Source organism: Heteronotia binoei, chromosome 15, assembly GCF_032191835.1.
Source record: "Heteronotia binoei isolate CCM8104 ecotype False Entrance Well chromosome 15, APGP_CSIRO_Hbin_v1, whole genome shotgun sequence".
Taxonomy (NCBI): domain Eukaryota; kingdom Metazoa; phylum Chordata; class Lepidosauria; order Squamata; family Gekkonidae; genus Heteronotia; species Heteronotia binoei.
The window spans coordinates 58,607,480-58,628,442 of NC_083237.1; the positions used below are offsets into that span (position 1 = coordinate 58,607,480).

The 20,963-nt window shown below is 47.5% G+C and overlaps 1 protein-coding gene across 1 annotated transcript; it reads right to left on the reverse strand.

Moving 5' to 3' along the window:
• Positions 1–1,182: 1,182 nt before the first annotated feature.
• On the reverse strand, positions 1,183–15,348 carry LOC132583849 (myelomonocytic growth factor-like). The gene is made up of 5 exons (XM_060255552.1): positions 15,179–15,348; positions 12,648–12,808; positions 7,608–7,715; positions 4,501–4,647; positions 1,183–2,935 (listed from the first exon to the last, which is right to left on the reverse strand). Exons 1-5 carry the CDS (start codon positions 15,192–15,194, stop codon positions 2,771–2,773), a joined length of 597 nt encoding a protein of 198 aa, XP_060111535.1. The 5' UTR covers positions 15,195–15,348; the 3' UTR covers positions 1,183–2,770.
• Between the last annotated feature and the right edge of the window lie 5,615 nt (positions 15,349–20,963).

Below are 20,963 nucleotides of genomic sequence, written 5' to 3' on the forward strand. Positions count from 1 at the left end.
TGATACTGTTACTTGAGGTCTGAGCCAAGCATTGAAAAGACTAAAGAGCATACTGTAGATACATTGCATATAAGGGATACTTCAAAGGGATTCCTGAGGGGGGGACTATGCAGGGAACATTCACACATTGATGTTACCAATTCGTTCTCAGGCTTGCATGGCCTTGATCGTAGTGGGCTCCTGACTCCCTTCTGTGAGCCAGGCCTGAGAAGGCACAGATAAGACTTTCACATATTTCCATTTCAAAGCAAAACTACCCTCTACGGGAAAAGGGGGGTAGGGAGAGCGTGAGCTAGCAGCATTTGGTTATACTTTGGTTCTACTCAGAATGCTCCTTGACTGAGCCAGAGTTACAGACAGACTTGACAGCAACCCTGTGTCAGAGTTCCGAAGGTGCCCACGGCCTTAGAAAGGTTGGGGACCCCTGGAGTAATGGGTGGAGGTTTGCCACATCCCAGGTCTGAGCCAAGTGGTCGCTGCCAGCCCTACAAGGACTATGAGGTTCAACTTCCTGCAGGACCATTTTATTGTTCCAGCCCATTCTCATGGGGGGTAGAATACAGGCTTATTTAAATACGTGGCCATGGACACAGGTCTTCCTAGCTCCTGTTATGGCACCTGTAACTATACTGCTGTTTGGTTTTCCTGCTTCTAGTTTTATGCATATCTTCGGGACCGTCGCTGGGTTCTGAGGTCTGCTGCTCAACCTCTTCTCATAGTCCCTGGTCCTAAGGATGCCTGGCTGGCTTCAACAAGGACCAGGGCCTTTTTGGTCCAGGCCCCTACCTGGTGAAATGAGCTCCCTCTGGAGATCCGGGTCCTGCGAGACTTATCAAGGTTTCGCAGGGCCTGTAAGATGGAGCTTTTCCACCAGACTTTTAATTAATCCAGCGGACATCCTTTGAAAGTCATTACTTCCCCCAGCATTTCACCATTATGGTGTTACGTTATGCTACCGGCCATCAGCTGCATGCTGTTTACTGCCTACGTCTGTAAGACTGTTTGCTGTGCTGCTCCTGTTTTGTATTATCTGTTTTTATGGTAGTTTTTAACTCTGTTTTGTTGTTGTGAGCCGCCCTGAGCCCACTTGCGGGATACGGCAGGGTATACATTTAAAAATTAAATTTAAATTAGATTAAATTAAATCAGCCCATCTCGCAAAGAGTCACAAACATATTAAGATTCCATTCATGAAAAATTTTATTTCGTCTTCCATAAAGATTTTAATAAAAGTTCATAGAAATCCATAAAAGTTGGAAGCATGTTCACTCAGGAATCGCGGCGTTCCATTAAAAAACACAAATAAACATTAACAGTTGCAAATGATTGTGAAATTCTTTAGCTCAGCAGATGTTCTTGGAGCAAGATTCCAGATATTTCAGAAGTCTCGCAGTACAGACATGGTAATAACGCAAGCTAAAGCAGTACAGCCGGTGGTTCTCTTGCATTTGCCGGGGTGGGAGAGAAATCAGCGACTAACAAAATATCATGCAAACTTAAGAACAGTTAGCTGTGAATGTAAGTCATATTTAAATAAATACAAAAATTCACAATTATGCCACAACTACCACCTGCAAAGAAACAGCGCTCCAGAACAATTGCTTTGCAGAACTGAACAATCACATTGCATGTCGGAATTAGTGGATGCTTCGTAAGCACTTCAACATTTGAGATATATGTACCAAGATTCTTCTACTGCCGGTAGTGCCTATCAATTAACAATTGCCAGTAAGGGGCGACGACAGCAGTCATTAATTCTTCCTCGAGTCTTTTTACGACATGCATTTTAAAAAGCTGCTTTACTTATGGACCACGTTATTCTTTACAGTTGAAAAATATTTGATGAAAGATCACCACTAGCGGAAGAACTAGAAGTTCTCTCAGTTTGATCCAGCCACTAATAGCTGGTAATGTTTAAATATTAAACAGCAGATAAACATTGTTTGTCTCAACATGCGCCGCAACGAGGCCAAGAGCGCTGCAAGCCTGCACACTTGAGATTCGACGACCATGTAGCCTTCGTCAGGTGCATATAAATATTAAATACGTGATAAATACCCTAAATAGTTTGTTTAAAAGGGCAACGAAATTAAGTTGCAAAAATCTTAAATACGTGATAAATACCCTAAATAGTTTGTTAATTTTAAAAAAGGGGCAACAAAATTAAGTTGCAACAAATATTTTAAATATTAATAAATTAAAAAAAAATCCAATAAATAAAATTAAGAACAAAACATTAAGAAAAATTCCACGCAAGCCCTTGAGTTTGTTGCGGGAAGGGCACGCTTCAGAGACGTCTCTACCCAAGTTCTTGACCTCTTAGCTATGTAGAAGCTATGAAGGTGGAGATAAGCCAATCTCCATTGGTTAAGTCTTGGTTACCAAGCTAGTTGCCCAGGACTTCTCTGTCAGCATTCCACAATCAAACCAGTCCGCCCAAGACCCTCGAGCATTAGCTACTTGGGAAAAGCAGTCGAAGGATTTCAAAAAAGGGAAACTTAATTATGTGCGCTAAAAATATTTGATAATGAAGTGCTTGGAGCTTCACTTGTTATGACTTTTGGTTAAGTACTGTAAAAAGTTGTGTTAGCTGGGTAGGAGAAAGGACTTGTTCTGTTGATGAAAAATGGCAAAAAAAATTTTTTTTAAACCCCTAAAAAGTCTGTACGTCATAAAAGCAATTCAATGTCCATCTTCATAGAAGAAGCACTCCACACATCCTGCAAAAAGATTTTCGGTCTTCTTCCCAAGACCTCCATACTTCCCGCATTTATGAACTGCAGTGCCGCAGGGCTCGGAAGGTCATCTCGAGGAACCTCTCGAAGTTTCTGAGCAGGAGATAGCTTCCAATTTGCTTTTCAGATTGTAGGAAGGAAGGGTGGGCCTGGCCTTCCGTCTGGGGGTAAGCGACTATGGTCAGCCCGCTTTCTTGCATCTGAAGGAAGATAAGTGAAAGCCGTTAGGACTGAGGCCTGAAGAGTTGGAAGCGCTAAAACAGATCAAGCCAATGACCTTTCCTGAAGGTTGAAAATCATTTTTTTAAACTTAATCTCTCTCAACCTGACTGTTTAGCTCTCTCAGCATCAGGACCTTTGAAGAAACCCTCAATATACTCCACTTTTCTCCTCAGAGCGGCTAACATCATCCACTCACAGTGGCTTCTTACATCATCATTCTCTCCATTCCACGTTTTCCTAGCCCTCTTGCAAAGCAAGAAGATGATATTGGATTTATATCCCACCCTATACGCTAAATCTCAGAGATTCAGAGCAGTCAGTCTCCTCTAACTTCCCCCCTCCCCACAACAGACACCTTGTGAGGTAGGTGGGGCCGAGAGTGTTTTTACAGCAGCTGCCCTTTCAAGGACAACTCCTGTGAAAGCTATGGCTGACCCAAGGCCATTCCAGCAGGTTAGACTGAGGCTACTAAAACAGTTTCCATTTCAGAGTGGAAATCTGAACACAGGTTTCCGAGTACCAAGTAAACTAGACACCCTAACCCAGGGATGTCAAACATGCACCCTGGGGGCCGAATCAGGTCCCCAGAGGGCTCCTATCAGGCCCCCCGAGCAACTCACTGCTGTCTGCTTCCTTCTCCCTCTCTTGCTTCCTTCTGCATCACAACTTGCTTTGCCAGGCTTGCTCAATCACACAGGAGCTACAGAGCAAAGCTCCTCCCTTGGGGAGGAAGTGGGCGAAGGAAAGCTAGCTTTGCCAGGCTCTCTCAATTGCACAGCAGAGCTACTGAGCCAAGCCTCTCTTTCTTCCATTGGCTGAGGCTCAGCAAGCCAGTGAGGTGGATTAGACTGAGTGTGTGTGTTTGTCTGTGTCCTTTATAAAGTTTATAACAAATGAGTTCTGACTCCCCTGCTAACCGCTACATCACACTTGTCTCTCCACATATCCCAAAGCTGCTGCCATGAGTAAAGGGCTGATTGTTTCCCAACTTGGGAAAGAAAATAGGTTGCGAGTGTTCAACATAAGAAGGATGAATTGTAGTATCCCTTTACATACATCCGTGACACGGAAGCCTGAGGGCTCTTGCATAACTTGGTACAAGCAGGGGTGGAATTCTAGCAGGAGCTAGAATTTGGGGAGGGACGGTGGCTCAGTGGTAGAGCATCTGCTTGGTAAGCAGAAGGTCCCAGGTTCAATCCCTGGCATCTCCAACTAAAAAGGGTCCAGGCAAGTAGGCATGAAAAACCTCAGCTTGAGACCCTGGAGAGCCGCTGCCAGTCTGAGTAGACAATACTGACTTTGATGGATTGAGGGTCTGATTCAGTATAAGGCAGCTTCATATGTTCATATATGAGCTCCTTTGCATATTAGGCCACACATCCCTGATGCAGCCAATCCTCCAAGAGCTTACGAAAAAGAGCCTTGGAGGATTGGCTACATCAGGGGGTGTGGCCTAATACGGAAAGGAGCTCCTGCTAGAATTCCACCCCAGGTACAAGCATGAAGTGGCCTAGGAAGGTCTGAGCAACCAGCTTCTTCTTACCTGCTGTTGGAGGTTGGCGGATAGATTTGTCACATCCGCCTGGAGACCATTCATGTGGCTGGCGAAACTTGGCAGGATCTCCTTTATGTGGGAAAAGTAGCCATGGTAGGTGTGAAGGCCTGTCCTTATCTGGTTGAAACAACCAGCCTGAAAGACGGGGAAAAGGAGATGGCATTAAAGGCTTGGAGATACTGACAAAGAACAGCAAGAGTGGGGAGTGGTATATGCTCTCCGGTTGTCAGCCTCCAGGTGGTACCTGGAGATCTCCCGTTATTACAGTTGATGTCCAGAATCCAGATGACCAAGATCAGTTCTTCTGGAGAAAATGGCTGCTTTGGAGAGTAGACTCTATGGCTTTGTACCACACTGAGATCCCTTCCCCAACCCCAGGCTCCACCTCCAAAATCTCCAGAGCTGGCAATCCTATAGGACACTACCAAGGGTGGCATTCTAGCAGGAACTCCTTTGCATATTAGGCCACACCCCCTGATGTACCCAATCCTCCAAGAGCTTACAAAAAAGAGCCTTGGAAGCTCTTAGAGGATTGGCTTCATCAGAGGGGTGTGGCCTAATATGCAATGGAGCTCCTGCTAGAATTCCACCCCTGGGCACTACAGGACACTGAAGTGAGAGGACTCAGAATCTGATTGGCGAGATTTTTGGGATTGTTTTGAAGCCCATCAGTCAGAGCTCTGATGAGGGGGCGGGGCATACACTCCTACATGCTATGAAAAGCAATATCTCAGACTATGCATCTCCAGGACAAGTTTAGGAGACACATAACACTGGGTTGCTCGGCCTCATTTACTTCACAGGATGAAAGTCCGGCTCAGTTTAGAGAAAAAGAGGGTTGAGGGACAGGAGAGAAGACATGGATCCTGTGGCAACTGTCCCTAAGTCCCGCCTCTTGTCCAGGGCTCTGAACCAACCCTTGTGATTTAGGCCTCATGCCAAGTGATGGTCAGCCAATCAGAGTGCACGGAGCTCCGCAGGATGGGAGGGGCTGAGCCCTCTGCTTTAAAAGGGTGAAGAAAATACTGTTTCCTTCAGAGAGGGGAATGGTGGCTCTGGAAAGGAATCGCAGCTTGGCCAGGCTTTTATTTGGCTTTTTTTAGTGGCCAGTTCTGCCCTGTCCCCAAACTGATTTTCTACATTAGAATCATAAGCAAGAATAAGTGCTGTGTGTGTATTCCTGAAGTTTAAGGTTTTTCGTACAAAGATACAAAACAACAGACACTTTTACGCTTGATACCCCCACCCAGCTTCTAGCTACTTAGTCTGTTAATACTTGTTGGGGCAGAACACGCACAGCAATTTTTCCCCCTGAGTTATTTTGGCAAATGACCTAAGACAGGCAACCAATAATGCCTAAATGTTGCCCTATTAAATAATCCCCCTGTTCTTAATTTGGTGATCTTAAGATACTTGGCTCTTGAGAAGATCCAGCCAAACATCTGCTGGGAATACAGCCTACCTCCCAAGCCTAGTTTAAGCCAAGATCAACTCCAGACCACATGTTTTGACTGTTCAGATTTTTTGGCCCAGGGAAATGTGTAGTTCTTTCCTTTCACCACCTGTGAACTTCGGGCTTCCCAGTGCCAGCATCCAAACGAATCTTTAATTTTTAAAGCTTGCCACTCCAAAGAAACCTCAAGATTTCAGTTGAAGATTCTTCTTAAACAAGCAAAACATTTTGTTTTTTAATCTTTCGGGGTGGGAGTGGTAGAAAGACTGCTCCTGAGATATCATCTACCGCTTTAGCAAAATATTTCATTAAATAACCAGATGGCCAGTTACGCTGTCCCTGGTGGATAGATCCAGGTGGGCAACCGTGTTGGTCTGAAGCAAAAGATGGAGTCCAGTGACACCTTGAAGAGCAACGAAGTTTAATTCTGAGTGCAAGCTTTCATACACAGGCACTCTTTGAAGTGTGCATGGACGCAAAAGCTTTATTAAACTTTGTTAGTCTTAAAGGTGCCACTGGCCTCAAAGCTTTGTTCCTCTAGTGGAATAACAGTTCAATGTGGCCTCAGGAGTTTCACAAGGCTATTAACAACGCCTCAGCACACACACTTAAGGCAGAAGGGGATCCTTACTCTCAACTAGGGGCCGTTTCATAGTAGCGCTGAAGCTCATGGGCACAACTCATTTGCATATGCCTCACAGCCTTGACATCACCGGAAGGTGTAGTGAATTATATCAGCTCAGCCTCTACCTTCAAATGCTTCTTGAATTATAATTGTCTTAATAAAACCTTGCTCCCACCATATTTAAATATTTCCCCCTTTTTTTTTCTGGGGGAAAATATCAGAAAGTTTGTCAGATCTTAAGAGTTCAGCAAAATTCTCACGGGGGTTTGAACAAGCAGGTATTTTGAAGCGGGGAGAAAGAGCACAATAAAGTTTAGAGGTTCCGGCGCTCCACTCCTGTGTTCTCTTGCCCCAAACGAGGCCTGCTCTCAACCAAGCCCCTTCTAGTATGGAACCTTGGAGGATTCTCCACACCCTTGTCTTGTCTTGCCTAATCCCCAGAAGTGTCGAGTCAGGATTGTGAAGCCCGAACGAAGACTTCCCTGCGGTTCAGGTTACTAAAATCATCTCACTTTCTTCCGCCTATCTATTTTTGGCAACTAGCTCTTGGGGAGGTGGGGGAAACCCATTGATATTTCTCAAGATATTGGGTTTGAGCGAGGAGCAAGGCTTGCCAAAACAAAAAGCAACGACACCCTTCGTTTTGCAAGTCTTACGGCAATGGAGCTGATGAGAAATGCACATTCTTCGCATTGCCTGACTCGGATCACTCCCCTGAAGCCAGAAAAGAGCTATCTGCATTGCTCACAATATCCCTCTGGATAGGCATGGATGCTGCATCCAGGGGTGGAATTCTAGCAGGAGCTTCTTTGCCTATTAGGCCACACCCCCTGATGTAGCCAATCCTCCAAGAGCTCACAAAGCTCTTTTTTGTAAGCTTTTGAAGGATTGGCTACATCAGGGGTGTGTGGCCTAATATGCAAAGGGGCTCCTACCAGAATTCCACCCCTGGCTGCACTCACTCAACAGTTCTGCAAAAATACAGCTTGGCGTTAGCAACAGAGGACTGTCACTCACCATGTCACAGGGCTCGGTGCGGCAGAGGGAGAGATCCGCTTGCGGGATGTCCAACAATTCCTGCATTAACATCAGCTCATTGTCACTGCCGAGTTTAAACTCTTTACGCTGAGGATTCACAAGTGGAGAAGACAAGATTAGGAGAGAGTTGTTTTTTGGCAGGCATTTTTTTTTAAAGCAGGAACTCCTTTGCATATTAGGTCACGCCGCCTTGATGTAGCCAATCCTCCAAGAGCTTACAGGGCCTACTGTAAGCTCTTGAAGGATTGGCTACATCAGGGGTGTGTGGTCTAATATACAAAGGAAGAAGAAGACAATGATATTGGATTTATATCCCACCCTATACTCTGAATCTCAGTCTCAGAGCGGTCACAATCTCCTTTACCTCCCCCTCCCAACAGACACCCTGTGAGGTGGGTGGGGCTGAGAGAGCTTCCCAGCAGCTGCCCTTTCAAGGACAACTCTGTGAGAGCTATGGCTGACCCAAGGCCATTCAAGCAGCTGCAAGTGGAGGAGTGGGGAATAAAACCCAGTTCTCCCAGATAAGAGTCTGCACACTTAACTGCTCTACCAAACTGGCTCTCCAAAAATTGCTTCCAAAAAAAGCCCTGTCGGCAGGGATGTGCAATGCATTTGAATATTACACCTAGGCAGCCTGGCCTTTTAAGAGGGAAATTTCTTGATTGGCCATTAGCCTCGAGGAACACGAGGGCCCAACAGCAAGTAGAGACAAGCCCTGGCAACTCTGCCAGTACCTGCGGGGCCATGGGGCTCCAACTAGGGCCACCAGCTCCAGATTGGCAATTCCTGGGGATTTGGGGGTGGGGTGGAGTCAATGTCTATTGTTGGTGTTACTGAGTTCAGTGCTATGTTGTAACACTGCAGGGCCTGCTCAGTAGGGTTTGTTCCAGGGCCTTTTTCACTCCCTAGTCCATTGTACACCTCCCGGTTGTGCAGCAGAAGCGTGCTGGGCCTATAACCCTGCCGGCCGAGTGATTAATGCAACGATCACAAACGGATTTCACAAACTAACACACCTATGTTGCATTAATCACTCAGCCAACACCCCTTGCCATTGCCTCGTGGATCATATCCTAGAAGATCCAGCAGCACATTAGCTTCCTGATCACCTGATGTGTTTTACGAGACTCAAACACAGTCTGGTGTTGCAGAGGAAGGATTTGCAATGGCTCTTTTTTTATGTGCTGTGCCTCCATTCCCCTCCCCACCCGCCCCGCTGATCAAGCAACACACCAGCATTTTCAGTTACCTGAACTTGCCCCCTGCTGAGGAACAAGTCTGTCCTCATTGGAACAAGGGCTTTCTAGTCCAGAAAGTTCCCACCCACAACATTGCAGACTTGTCCTACTGTTGACAATAGAGTTGTTACAGCCACCTCACCTAGAGAAACAAGCTACAGCCGGACAAGTGATTGATTTCCTACTGTGGAATGTTGGGCATGTACCAGTGTTGGATTTCTAGAGACATAGGCTATGTTCCCTCTAAGCTGCAATGTCTTGCGAGCAAAAATTTTATTTTGTGACCTACTGGCATTAAAGTTGTGAGCTCCTGGCATTAAAAAAAGAGCCCCGTGGCGCAGTACTGCAGTCTGAACTCTGCTCACGACCTGAGTTTGATCCTGGTGGAAGCTGGGATCAGGTAGCCGGCTCAGGTTGACTCAGCCTGCCATCCTTCTGAGGTCGGTCAAAGGAGTACCCAGCTTGTTGGTGGGAAGCGTAGATGACTGGGGAAGGCAATGGCAAACTACCCCGCAAATAGTCTGCCGTGAAAACATTGTGAAAGCAATGTCGCCTCAGAGTCGGAAACGACTGGTGCTTGCACAGGGGACTACCTTTGCCTTTTTACTGGCATTAAAGTTGTGAGCTCCTGCATAAATTATTGTGTGAGCTGCAGGCTAAAAATCTGTGTGCTAGCTCATGCTAACTCAGCTTAGGGGGAACAGTGAACACAGGATATATGGAATTGTTGTTTTGTTAGAGGCACAAGCAGAAACATAAAACAGCCATGGGAGCAGAGTTCAGATATGAAAATCTCATCTTCCATCAAAAGGTTCTAGTCCTTATGACTGGAAGTTAACCTTTTAAGACACTGCAATGCCTGTGCACACAGAAGCCAAGAGGGGGGCATAGGCTGCGATTTATAGCGTAGGGAGGGACAATCTTTACAGCCATCTCTACCTCTTTATCCAACTTCACGGCCAACAAATCTTCTGTTAGTGCAGAACAGGGGTGGCCAAACGCGCTTAATGTCAAAGCCACATGGAATAAATGTCAGATGTTTAGAAGCCACATGACATGGACATCAGATGTCTGAAAGCCACAAGACAGGACAGGAAGGAAAGAAGGCAAATATATTTGGGGGAAAGGAGAGGTGGAAAGAAAGCAACTTTAACTTTAAATTAATTTCCCAAGCTGCTAGCTGGCTTGGAAAAAGTGATTTAAAGAGAGAAATGCCTTCTACAAGCTGGCCAGCAGGGCAGTGTGGGCTCTGAGAGCCACACGATATGTATAAAAAAGCCACAGACACAGTTTGGCCATCCCGAGTCACAGTTTGGCCATCCCTGGCGCAGAATTTGGATAGCCCAGGCACAGAGATCATTTTGAGTGTGGAATTCATCCCTCCTCATTTCTAGGTGAGCTAGAACATCTGCGTCCCCCATCGTCACACATCGATCAATGCACATGATCTCAGCCAGCAAATCTGGTTCTTATTACAGGGTGGAAATGAGACTTGGCTTCCCCTGAAATCCAGCGTCAATCCGGTGTTCCTATCCAAATTTCACTGAAACTGGAGTAAACACTCGTCTCCCTTTGGCAGGTTGACTCCAACTGGTCTCCAAGAAGCAACTGAGGGGGAAGAAGAAGACTGCAGATTGATACCCCACCCTTCTCTCTGAATCAGAGACTCAGAGTGGCTTACAATCTCCTATATCTTCTTCCTCCACAACAGACAACCTGTGAGGTGGGTGGAGCTGAGAGGGCTCTCACAGCAGCTGCCCTTTCAAGGACAACCTCTGCCAGAGCTATGGCTGACCCAAGGCCATTCCAGCAGGTGCAAGTGGAGGAGTGGGGAATCAAACCCGGTTCTCCCAGATAAGAGTCTGCACACTTAACCACTACACCAAACTGACTCTCTATGGCTGACCCAAGGCCATGCCAGCAGCTGCAAGTGGAGGAGTGGGGGAATCAAACCCGGTTCTCCCAGATAAGAGAGCTATGGCTGACCCAAGGCCATTCCAGCAGCTGCAAGTGGAGGAGTGGGGAATCAAACCCGGTTCTCCCAGATAAGAGAGCTATGGCTGACCCAAGGCCATTCCAGCAGGTGCAAGTGGAGGAGTGGGGAATCAAACCCGGTTCTCCCAGATAAGAGTCTGCACACTTAACCACGACACCAATCTGGTCCCTCCCCTCCCCTCTCGCCACTGGGTGACCTTCCTGGATTGGCTGGGAAGTGAGAACTGGGTGCCTGTGAGTGACACAAACTGGACCAAGTTCACCATGCTCAGAACAGGCGAGGGAGCGCTCCTCTGCATGGGGTTAAAGTCCCTGGAGGAACAGCCTGTAATTTTACAGGAAACAGTAAAAAAAAAAAATCCCATTAAAAACATCTTGCCAACTATTTTGTTTATCCAAGAACTCAGCCTGTTGGGAATAAATTACCCTGCGGGTAATTCTGAGTTTGCCAAGGCACATAAACTAAGGCCGCAGATTTAATTGTTTCCATTGCACTTGATAAGGTGCAATTACTTTACTGCAGGCTTAATTGCAGTTGCAGCCTAAATCTGGCAGCTACGGATCCCGGCAGGATGTCACAAGCTCGAACCAAGACTAGAAATCTCGAGGAGACGCCTTTATCTATCCTTTGGGATCGATGGCAATTGTTCTAAGGCATTTCAGTCCAGGGGCAGAGCCGGGTTAGTCTGCGGCAGACAATACAGAAGTCCAGTGGTGCTTTAAATGATGAAGATATTGGATTTATATTCCGCCCTCCACTCCGAAGAGTCTCAGAGCGGCTCACAATCTCCTTTCCCTTCCTCCCCCACAACAGACACCCTGTGAGGTAGATGAAGATATTGGATTTATATCCCGCCCTCCACTCCGAAGAGTCTCAGAGCGGCTCACAATCTCCTTTCCCTTCCTCCCCCACAACAGACACCCTGTGAGGTGGGTGGGGCTGGAGAGGGCTCTCACAGCAGCTGCCCTTTCAAGGACAACCTCTGCCAGGGCTATGGCTGACCCAAGGCCATTCCAGCAGGTGCAAGTGGAGGAGTGGGGAATCAAACCCTGGTTCTCCCAGATAAGAGTCCGCACACTTAACCACTACACTAAACTGGCTCTCTACACCAAGGACTTTGCAATTGGATCCAACCCAGTATACAGCCTAATCCTTTATACCAGGGGTGGCCAAACTGTGGCTCAGGAGCCACATGTGGCTCTTTTGCACATATTGTGTGGCTCTCGAAGCCCCACTGCCCTGTTGGCTGGCTTGGAGAAGGCATTTAAAGTTGCTTTCTTTCCATCTCCCCTTCCTTCCTCTCTCAAACATCTGCCATTTATTCTATGTGGCTATTACATTAAGCAAGTTTGACCATCCCTGCTTTGTACTGTGATTTGTCCATCCCAGTGAGCTTATTCCCAGTACACCTACAGCAGCAGACTCAGTTGCTCCTTGGACAAATCCAGGGCTTTTTTTGTAGCAGGAGCTCCTTTGCATATTAGACCACACACCCCTGGTGTAGCCAATCCTCCAAGAGCTTACAGGGCTCTTAGTAGAGGGTCCAGAGATAGAATTCTAGCAGGGGTTCCTTTGCATATTACACCACACACCCCTGGCGTAGCCAATCCTCCAAGAGCTTACACTAGGCCCTGTAAGAAGACCCCTGTAAGCTCTCGGAGGAGTGGCTATATCAGGGGTGTGGCCTAATATGCAAAGGAGTTCCTGCTAAAAAGAAAAGTCCTGGACAAATCACACCCAGATTTCTTGTGCTCCCTTCTGCAATATTTATTCTTGCCAACTCACCATGAGCTTTCTGGTCCGTACAACATCCTCCTTTATCCTCAAGACAAATTCCCGGTTTTTCTGGACAAACTGGAGCAGTTCTGGATCTCCAGAAGACTCTGGCAGGGGGACGGAAGCGCTCATTGCCCACGACAATACAACAGCGAATAGAGAAAGGACACCTGGAGGGAAAGGGAGGCACAGACATCAGTCCACCAGAGCCCAACCTTTTGGAGCTTGTGGGCACCTTTGGAACTTGGAACACGGTGTGATGGGCAACCCACAAAATGGCTGCCACAGGAGGTAGCACCAGCCGCTAAGTATCAGGCGGCAAGGTTTTATATAACTCTCAGGGCTTTTTTTGTAGCAGGAACTCCTTTGTATATTAGGCCACACACCCCTGATGTAGCCAATCCTCCAAGAGTTTACAGGGTTCTCAGTACAGGGCCTACTGTAAACTCCAGGAGGATAGGCTACATCAGGAGGTGTGTGCCCTAATATGCAAAGGAGTTCCTGCTACAAAAAAAGCCGATAACTCTAACAGTACTTCAACTTTTCAGGCAGGATCAACGGGATGCCTTTTATAATTGGCACAGCCAATTCCTACCTAACCCCACCTACTTTCTAAAAGTCACCCCAGAGTCGGAAATGACTGGTGCTTGCACAGGGGGTTTCCTTTACCTTTTAGAAAGCCCTGTCGCGCAAAGTGGTAAGCTACAGTCCTAGCTCTGCTCACAACCTGAATTCAATCCCAGCGGGAGCTGGGTTCAGGTAGCTGGCGCAAGGTTGACTCAGCCTTCCATCCTTCCGAGGTCGGTAAAATGAGGACCCAGCTTGCTGGGGGGAAAGTGTAGACGACTGGGGAAGGCAACGGCAAACCACCCCGTAAAAAGTCTGCCATGAAAACGTCACGATGCGATGTCACCCCAGAGTCGGAAATGACTGGTGCTTGCGCAAGCTTCTCTCTGAACCTCGCCAACCTCAAAGGCTAGTTGTAGATTTATAGTTGCAAGTCTGACCTCCTTTAGGAGAAGGAAAGAGGCAGCTTTAACACTGAAATGTTTTACAAGCCTCTCTTTATTCGGACAACGTTTAATTCTGGGTATAAGCTTTCGTGTGAAGAAGTGTGCATGCACACACATAAAAGCTTATAACCAGCCCAGAATTGAAATCTGGTGGTCTTCCAAGGTACCGCTGGACTCAAACAGCAGCCCATCTGAATCTTTATTTTTTTTCTATAAGCTTTTTTTTGGGGGGGGGGGGGGTGGAACCCAGTTTTCCATTCCCATACCATTATATTAGTAGACTGGTAAATATAATTAGAGAAGTTACCCCAAAGTTTAAAACCAAGGGGGTTAGACAAAAAAGAGCATTTATTTATTATTTTCAACTGAATTGCATCAAAATAGATCCAGGTGGGCAGCCGTGTCGGTCTGAAGCAAGAGAACGAAGTCGGAGTCCATTGGTGCTTTTAAGACAAAGTTTTATTCATAGTATAAGCTTTTATGCGCCCGCACACCACTGGACTCGAACTATGCTCTGACTTCATTCGAGTATAACTGAAAGCTCTCCATAGTTGTGTACACAGATAGCAGATATGCAGTTAATATCACTGTTCCCTCGAAGAAGAGTTAGCGTGAGCCAGTTCACAGATTTTTAGCCTCTAGCTCACATATTTTTGTCTTACCTCTGGAAGGATGACCCCAGAGCACACTAATTTATGCAGTCGCTCACAACTTTAAGGCCAGTAACTCATAATTTTAACGCCATTAGCTCACAAAGCGGAATTTTCGCTCACAAGACTCTGCAGCTTAGAGGGAACCTTGGTTAACATATATCCATAATTAACTATGGAGAGGTTTCAATTATACTACCTACATTATCTATGTACATTATCTACTGTTCCCTGCTCTGCAATTAGGTCGCTTCACCGACTCGTCTGATGAAGTGTGCTTAGAGCACACGAAAACTTACACTCCGAATAAAACTTTGCTGGTCTTAATGGTGCCACTTGACTCCTACTTTGTTCTACTGGTTCGGTCCAACCCTGCCGCCCACTCGGCTCTGCCGCTTCACTATTTTAACGTTACGTTTTTATCGATTTTAAATGGTTGGATTGCGTTGCAGTCCGCCCTGAGCCCGCTTGAGGGGTAGGGCGGACTACAAAACCTGCTAACGACATCATTCGTTTTGCGCCCCAGCGGCACCTTTAAGGCCGACGACGTTTCATTCATTCGAGGTAGACGTTTCCGTGCGTAAGGCGGCAAAAATCCACGCTCTCCCTCCTGCAACTCTAAACTCTCCCCCAAAAAAACCCAATACAGAAACTAGTTGTACAAAACGCTCTTTCCATCAGGAGTGGAGAGTGAACGCCTCTCTTTTAAAAGTTACGCGCGGTAGAAGGGGAAAAAGCCATTCCAGAAAGAAGCCCCGAGTGAGCAAAAAAGAAAGTTTGCCGCAGAAACTTACTGGCACCGGCGCGCCTCGCTCCGACCAGGCGGCGGCTTTGCAGCTGGAAGGGAAAGAAGCGAGCAGGCGAAGCCCCGACTTACTTGCTACTGAGCTCATAGCGCCGCCGGGAGCCTCCTTTGGATGCGCGTCGCTCCTCCCCTCTTGCTGGGCTGGGCTGGACTTGGCGCGGCGGCTGGCTGCAGAGACCGGGAAGGGCGGGCAAGCAGGCAGGCGAGGTAGGCAAGGCACCGGGTGGCCTCCAAGTGACGACTGTGAAGCGCTTGCCCCACCATTAGAAGTATTTATAGGGAGATCTACAGGAAACCCCACTGCTGTGATTCACATGCCCAAAGGGGAGGGGAGGAAGGAAAGCCGGCTTTTGAAATCTACCTGGGCCTTCCCAGAGGGTTTCTTTGGGGAGATTCCGATGGGTCAGCGTTTTGGGAGAGGGGACCTATGACCCCGCATGCCGTTTTCCCAAATGCATTTTCCTTTTGCTTGCTCCTTTCCGGGCGAAACATAGACACCCCCCCACGTGGGTACGTTTTAAAATACATTTCAAAATACATTTTAATGTGTTTTTCGTCTCATGGCAAAACTATATGTGTAGAACAAAATAGGAGTCAGTTGCATCTTTAAGAGAGCCAGTTTGGTGTAGTGGTTAAGTGTGCGGACCCTTATCTGGGAGAACCGGGTTTGATTCCCCACTCCTCCACTTGCACCTGCTGGAATGGCCTTGGGTCAGCCATAGCTCTGGCAGAGGTTGTCCTTGAAAGGGCAGCTGCTGTGAGAGCCCTCTCCAGCCCCACCCACCTCACAGGGTGTCTGTTGTGGGGGAGGAAGGGAAAGGAGATTGTGAGCCGCTCTGAGACTCTTCGGAGTGGAGGGCGGGATATAAATCCAATATCTTCATCTACCTCACAGGGTGTCTGTTGTGGGGGAGGAAGGGAAAGGAGATTGTGAGCCGCTCTGAGACTCTTCGGAATGGAGGGCGGGATATAAATCCAATATCTTCATCTACCTCACAGGGTGTCTGTTGTGGGGGAGGGTGGTAAAGGAGATTGTGTGGCACTCTGAGACTCTTCGGAATGGAGGGCGGGATATAAATCCAATATCTTCATCTACCTCACAGGGTGTGTGTTGAGGGGGAGGAAGGTAAAGGAGATTGTGAGCTGCTCTGAGACTCTTCGGAGTGGAGGGCGGGATATAAATCCAATATCTTCATCTACCTCACAGGGTGTGTGTTGTGGGGGAGGAAGGGAAAGGAGATTGTGAGCCGCTCTGAGACTCTTCGGAATGGAGGGCGGGGTATAAATCCAATATCTTCATCTACCTCACAGGGTGTCTGTTGTGGGGGAGGAAGGTGAAGGAGATTGTGAGCTGCTCTGAGACTCTTCGGAGTGGAGGGCGGGATATAAATCCAATCTCTTCATCTACCTCACAGGGTGTCTGTTGTGGGGGAGGAAGGGAAAGGAGATTGTGAGCCGCTCTGAGACTCTTCGGAGTGGAGGGCGGGATATAAATCCAATATCTTCTTCTTCATCATCTTCTAAGACCAACCAAGTTTTATTCAGAACGTTCTGAATAAAACGAAGTTGGTCTTAAAGGTGCGATTGACTCCTATTTTGTTCTACTACTTCAGACCAACACGGCTGCCCACTTGGATCAAACGATGTGTGTGTTACATCTTCAAAGGTAAATTAGTTGGACGGGGAAAACTTATGAGAAAGAAATGCCCTCTCTTTGGCCCAGGCTTGTACAGTAGAGTGATTAACAGACATTCTCACATTTTGACGTGTTACTGTTTTATTGCTTTCTCATACTCACGCTACCCAGATCAAAGGTTTGCTCAATTTGTTAACCTTACTATTCTGTCACTGAATCTTACATTTGTACTATTTTGCGTTCTAAACCACTGCCTACCAGCTATATGTAGCTCTGCTCACTGTACCTGATTCCTCGTCTGATTAAGTGTGCTTGGAGTGCACGAAAGCTTACGTTCTGAATAAAACTTGGTTGGTCCTAAGATGCCACTGGACTCCTGGAGCGTTTTCCCACATAGCTTACCTCGGAGCGACGTCCCTCTTCACCGCGCAGCGTCTGCGCGGATTTCGCACCAACTGCTCCCCATAACCAGGAAAAGCCGCGGCTTTTGCATCGCAGATGTAACCCGCTAAAAACCAGTTTACATCTGCGACGCAAAAGCCGCGGCTTATCCTGGTTATGCGGAGCAGTTGGTGCGAAATCCGCGCAGACGCTGCGCGGTGAAGAGGGACGTCGCTCTGAGGTAAGCTATGTGGGAAAACGCCCCTGGTTTGTTCTGTTGCGTCAGTCCCACTTGGATCCATCTACATGGGTAGCCCTGGTTGTCTGTAGAGGGAGAAAAGCGTCAGAGCCCAGCAACACCTTAAAGACAACAAAACTTGGATCTGAGAGTGTGCCGGCACATGAAAACTCATGCCTTGAACAAGCTTTTGTTGGACTCAAAATTCGTTTGAACAAAACTTGTGACAGGGCGGGAGCTTTTGGGAGTCACCGCTCACTTCTTTAGATGGGTACCCGCCCTGCCACAAATTTTGTTAGTCTTTAAGGTGCTACTGGAATTTTATTCTTTTCCAGGCCTCTTTTTGGGCAGGAGCTCACAGGAGCCGAGCTCCGGAACCTCTAAATTTTATTGTGCTCTTTCTTTTTTAACCTCTCCACTCCCACAAATACTTGCTTAGGGGCTCCATTGATCAAACCCCTTGTGAGAATTTTGCTGAACTCTAAGATTGGACAGACTTTCTAATATTTTTACACACACACACACACAAAAGGGAAAATTACCGAAACACATAAAGCAGATAGATGGAAATCTTCATCATGCCGCTGTGGCCACATAGGAGAAATTACTTTTAAACGTTTGATGCGAGTAAGGTTTAATTATGACCTGTGCGATGGGCAGGTTAACCCCAGGGAGGTAAAGGGCAGGAAAGAGTACTTAAAATATGGAATTTGTTGATGTAGTTATGGCCACAGGAACAGACAGCTTTAAAACGGGATTAGATAGCTTCTTGGAGAGTAGGACCGATTTCGCACTCGCCCTATGCCGCTCTGACATTCCTCTTTGCAGCGCGGCGCCCTTCCGATTTCCCACAATCTGCCCCAGGGCATCAGCTTGCATCACTGTTTTAGCACGACAAAGAGAAACTGGTTTTTAGCGGTTTCTCTTTGCCTCGCAAAAACGGCGACGCAAGCTGAAGCCACAGGGCAGATAGTGGGAAATCGGAAGGATGCCACGCTGAAAAGAGGAACGTCAGAGTGGTGTAGGGTGAGTGTGAAATTGGTCTATCAGTGGCTACTAGCTGTGGTGACTGAGGGGGATCTCCATGTTCAGAAGCACTGAGCCTCTGAATCCCAGAGCCAGGAGGCAACATCGGGGAAGGCTTCAGCCTCTGTGCCCTGTTGCTGGCCGTCTTGTTGGCCACTGTGTGAGACAGAATGCTGGACTAGATGGACCACTGGTCTGATCCAGCAGGGCTCTTCTGATGTTCTTAAGGCCTTGGCCTCCATGCCCTATTGTTGGCCTTCCAGAGGAACTGGTTGGCCACTGTGTGAGACAGAATGCTGGACTGGATGGACCACTGGTCTGATCCAGCAGGGCTCTTCTGATGTTCTTAAGGCCTTGGCCTCCATGCCCTATTGTTGGCCTTCCAGAGGAACTGGTTGGCCACTGTGTGAGACAGGATGCTGGGCTAGATGGACCCCTGGTCTGATCCAGCAGGGCTCTTCTGATGTTCTGCTGGGTGTTGAGGTCTGAACACTTGTGTGTGTGGGACAGGGAAGTGAGCCCTCTGATGTGACCCTCTCCTTCTGTTCTTTGAAATTTCCATTATGGGTTTAAACCGGTGCCAGTGTGGAGGAGAAGAGGATGCTGGAAAGAACTTTCCTCAATTGCTCTGTTCTCTTGATCATGAGAACACCAGCAGCACCCGAAATCAAAAGTGGATTTGTAGGCGGGTTGGGAAGTTTGATATTTCAGAAGATAATCTCTGGCCCAATGCAGCCATCCTTAAAACATCAAGCCCTCCAAGTGCCCTGCTAAAAATGATGACACACCCACACATCAGCTGGTTCAATGGATAAAGAAGCTAGGGAAAGAAGTACTTTTCTCCCTTTCTCACAATACCTCGTGGGCATGCAATGAAATTGCTGAGCAGTCGGGTTAGACTTGATAGAAGGAAGTCCTTCTTCACCCAAAGGGTGATTAACACATGGAATTCACTGCCACAAGAAGTGGCGACGGCTGCAAGCATAGACAGCCTCAAGAGGGGATTGGATAAACATATGGAGCAGAGGTTCATCAGTGGCTATTAGCCACAGCTTATTGTTGGAACTCTGTCTGGGGCAGTGATGCTCTGTATTCTTGGTGCTTGGTGGGGCACAGTGGAAGGGCTTCTAGCCCCACTGGTGGATCTCTTAATGGTGCTTGGGTTTTTTGGCCACTGTATGACACAGAGCGTTGAACTGGATGGGCCATTGGCCTGATCCAACATGGCTTCTCTTATGTTCTTATCTTGAAAGGTCTCACTCTGGTTGGGACGGCTCTGTTCTTCCAGGTGTCATCTAGCAGGGGGTAACTTTCATAATAGTAATAATGCATTGCCTTAATAATGGCTAGCCTGGTCTCATCAGATCTCGGAACCTAAGCAGGATCATGCTTGGTTGTTATTTGGGTGAGAAACAACCAAGGAAGTCCAGGGTCAGTGCACAAAGGTAGGCAATGGCAAACCACCTCTGAACATAAGAACATAAGAGAAGCCATGTTGGGTCAGGCCAATGGCCCCTCCAGTCCAACACTCTGTGTCACATAAGAACATAAGAGAAGCTATGTTGGATCAAGCCAATGGCCCATCCAGTCCAACACTCTGTGTCACATAAGAACATAAGAGAAGCTATGTTGGATCAGGCCAATGGCCCGTCCAGTCCAACACTCTGTGTCACATAAGAACATAAGAGAAGCCATGTTGGATCAGGCCAATGGCCTCTCCAGTCCGTGTCACATAAGAACATAAGTGAAGCCATGTTGGGTCAGGCCAATGGCCCATCCAGAACAACACTCTGTGTCACATAAGAACATAAGAAGCCATGTTGGATCAGGCCAATGGCCCCTCCAGTCCAACACTCTGTGTCACATAAGAACATAAGAGAAGCCATGTTGGATCAGGCCAATGACCTCTCCAGTCCGTGTCACATAAGAGAAGCCATGTTGGGTCAGGCCAATGGCCTCTCCAGTTTGTGTCACATAAGAACATAAAAGAAGCCATGTTGGGTCAGCCAATGGCCCATCCAGTCCAACCCTCTGAGTCACATAAGAGAAGCCATGTTGGATCAGGCCAATGGCCTCTCCAGTCCGTGTCACATAAGAGAAGCCATGTTGGGTCAGGCCAATGGCCTCTCCAGTTTGTGTCACATAAGAACATAAAAGAAGGCATGTTGGGTCAGGCCAATGGCCTGTCCAGTCCAACCCTCTGAGTCACATAAGAACATAAGAGAAGCCATGTTGGATCAGCCAATGGCCCATTCAGTCCAACCCTCTGAGTCACATAAGAGAAGCCATGTTGGATCAGGCCAATGGCCTCTCCAGTCCATGTCACATAAGAACATAAGAGAAGCCATGCTGGGTCAGCCAATGGCCCATCCAGTCCAACACTCTGTGTCACACAGTGGCCAAAAAAACCCAGGTGCTATCAGGAGGTCCATCAGTGGGGCCAGGACACTAGAAGCCCTCCCACTGTTTCCTCCTCCTCAAGCACCAAGAATACAGAGCATCACTTGCCCCAGACAGTTCCAACAATACTCTGTGGCTATGAACATCTTTTGCCTTGAAAATCTGTCGGGGGTCGC

What these genes read in the sequence shown, in the direction of transcription:
- LOC132583849 (XM_060255552.1), bottom strand. An exon ending in GCACCGAGCCCTGTGACATG is followed by an intron (nt 4,648 to 7,607) that starts GTGAGTGACAGT and finishes CCCGTCTTTCAG; the next exon opens with GCTGGTTGTTTCAACCAGAT. An exon ending in CCGCCAACCTCCAACAGCAG is followed by an intron (nt 2,936 to 4,500) that starts GTAAGAAGAAGC and finishes ATCTTCCTTCAG; the next exon opens with ATGCAAGAAAGCGGGCTGAC.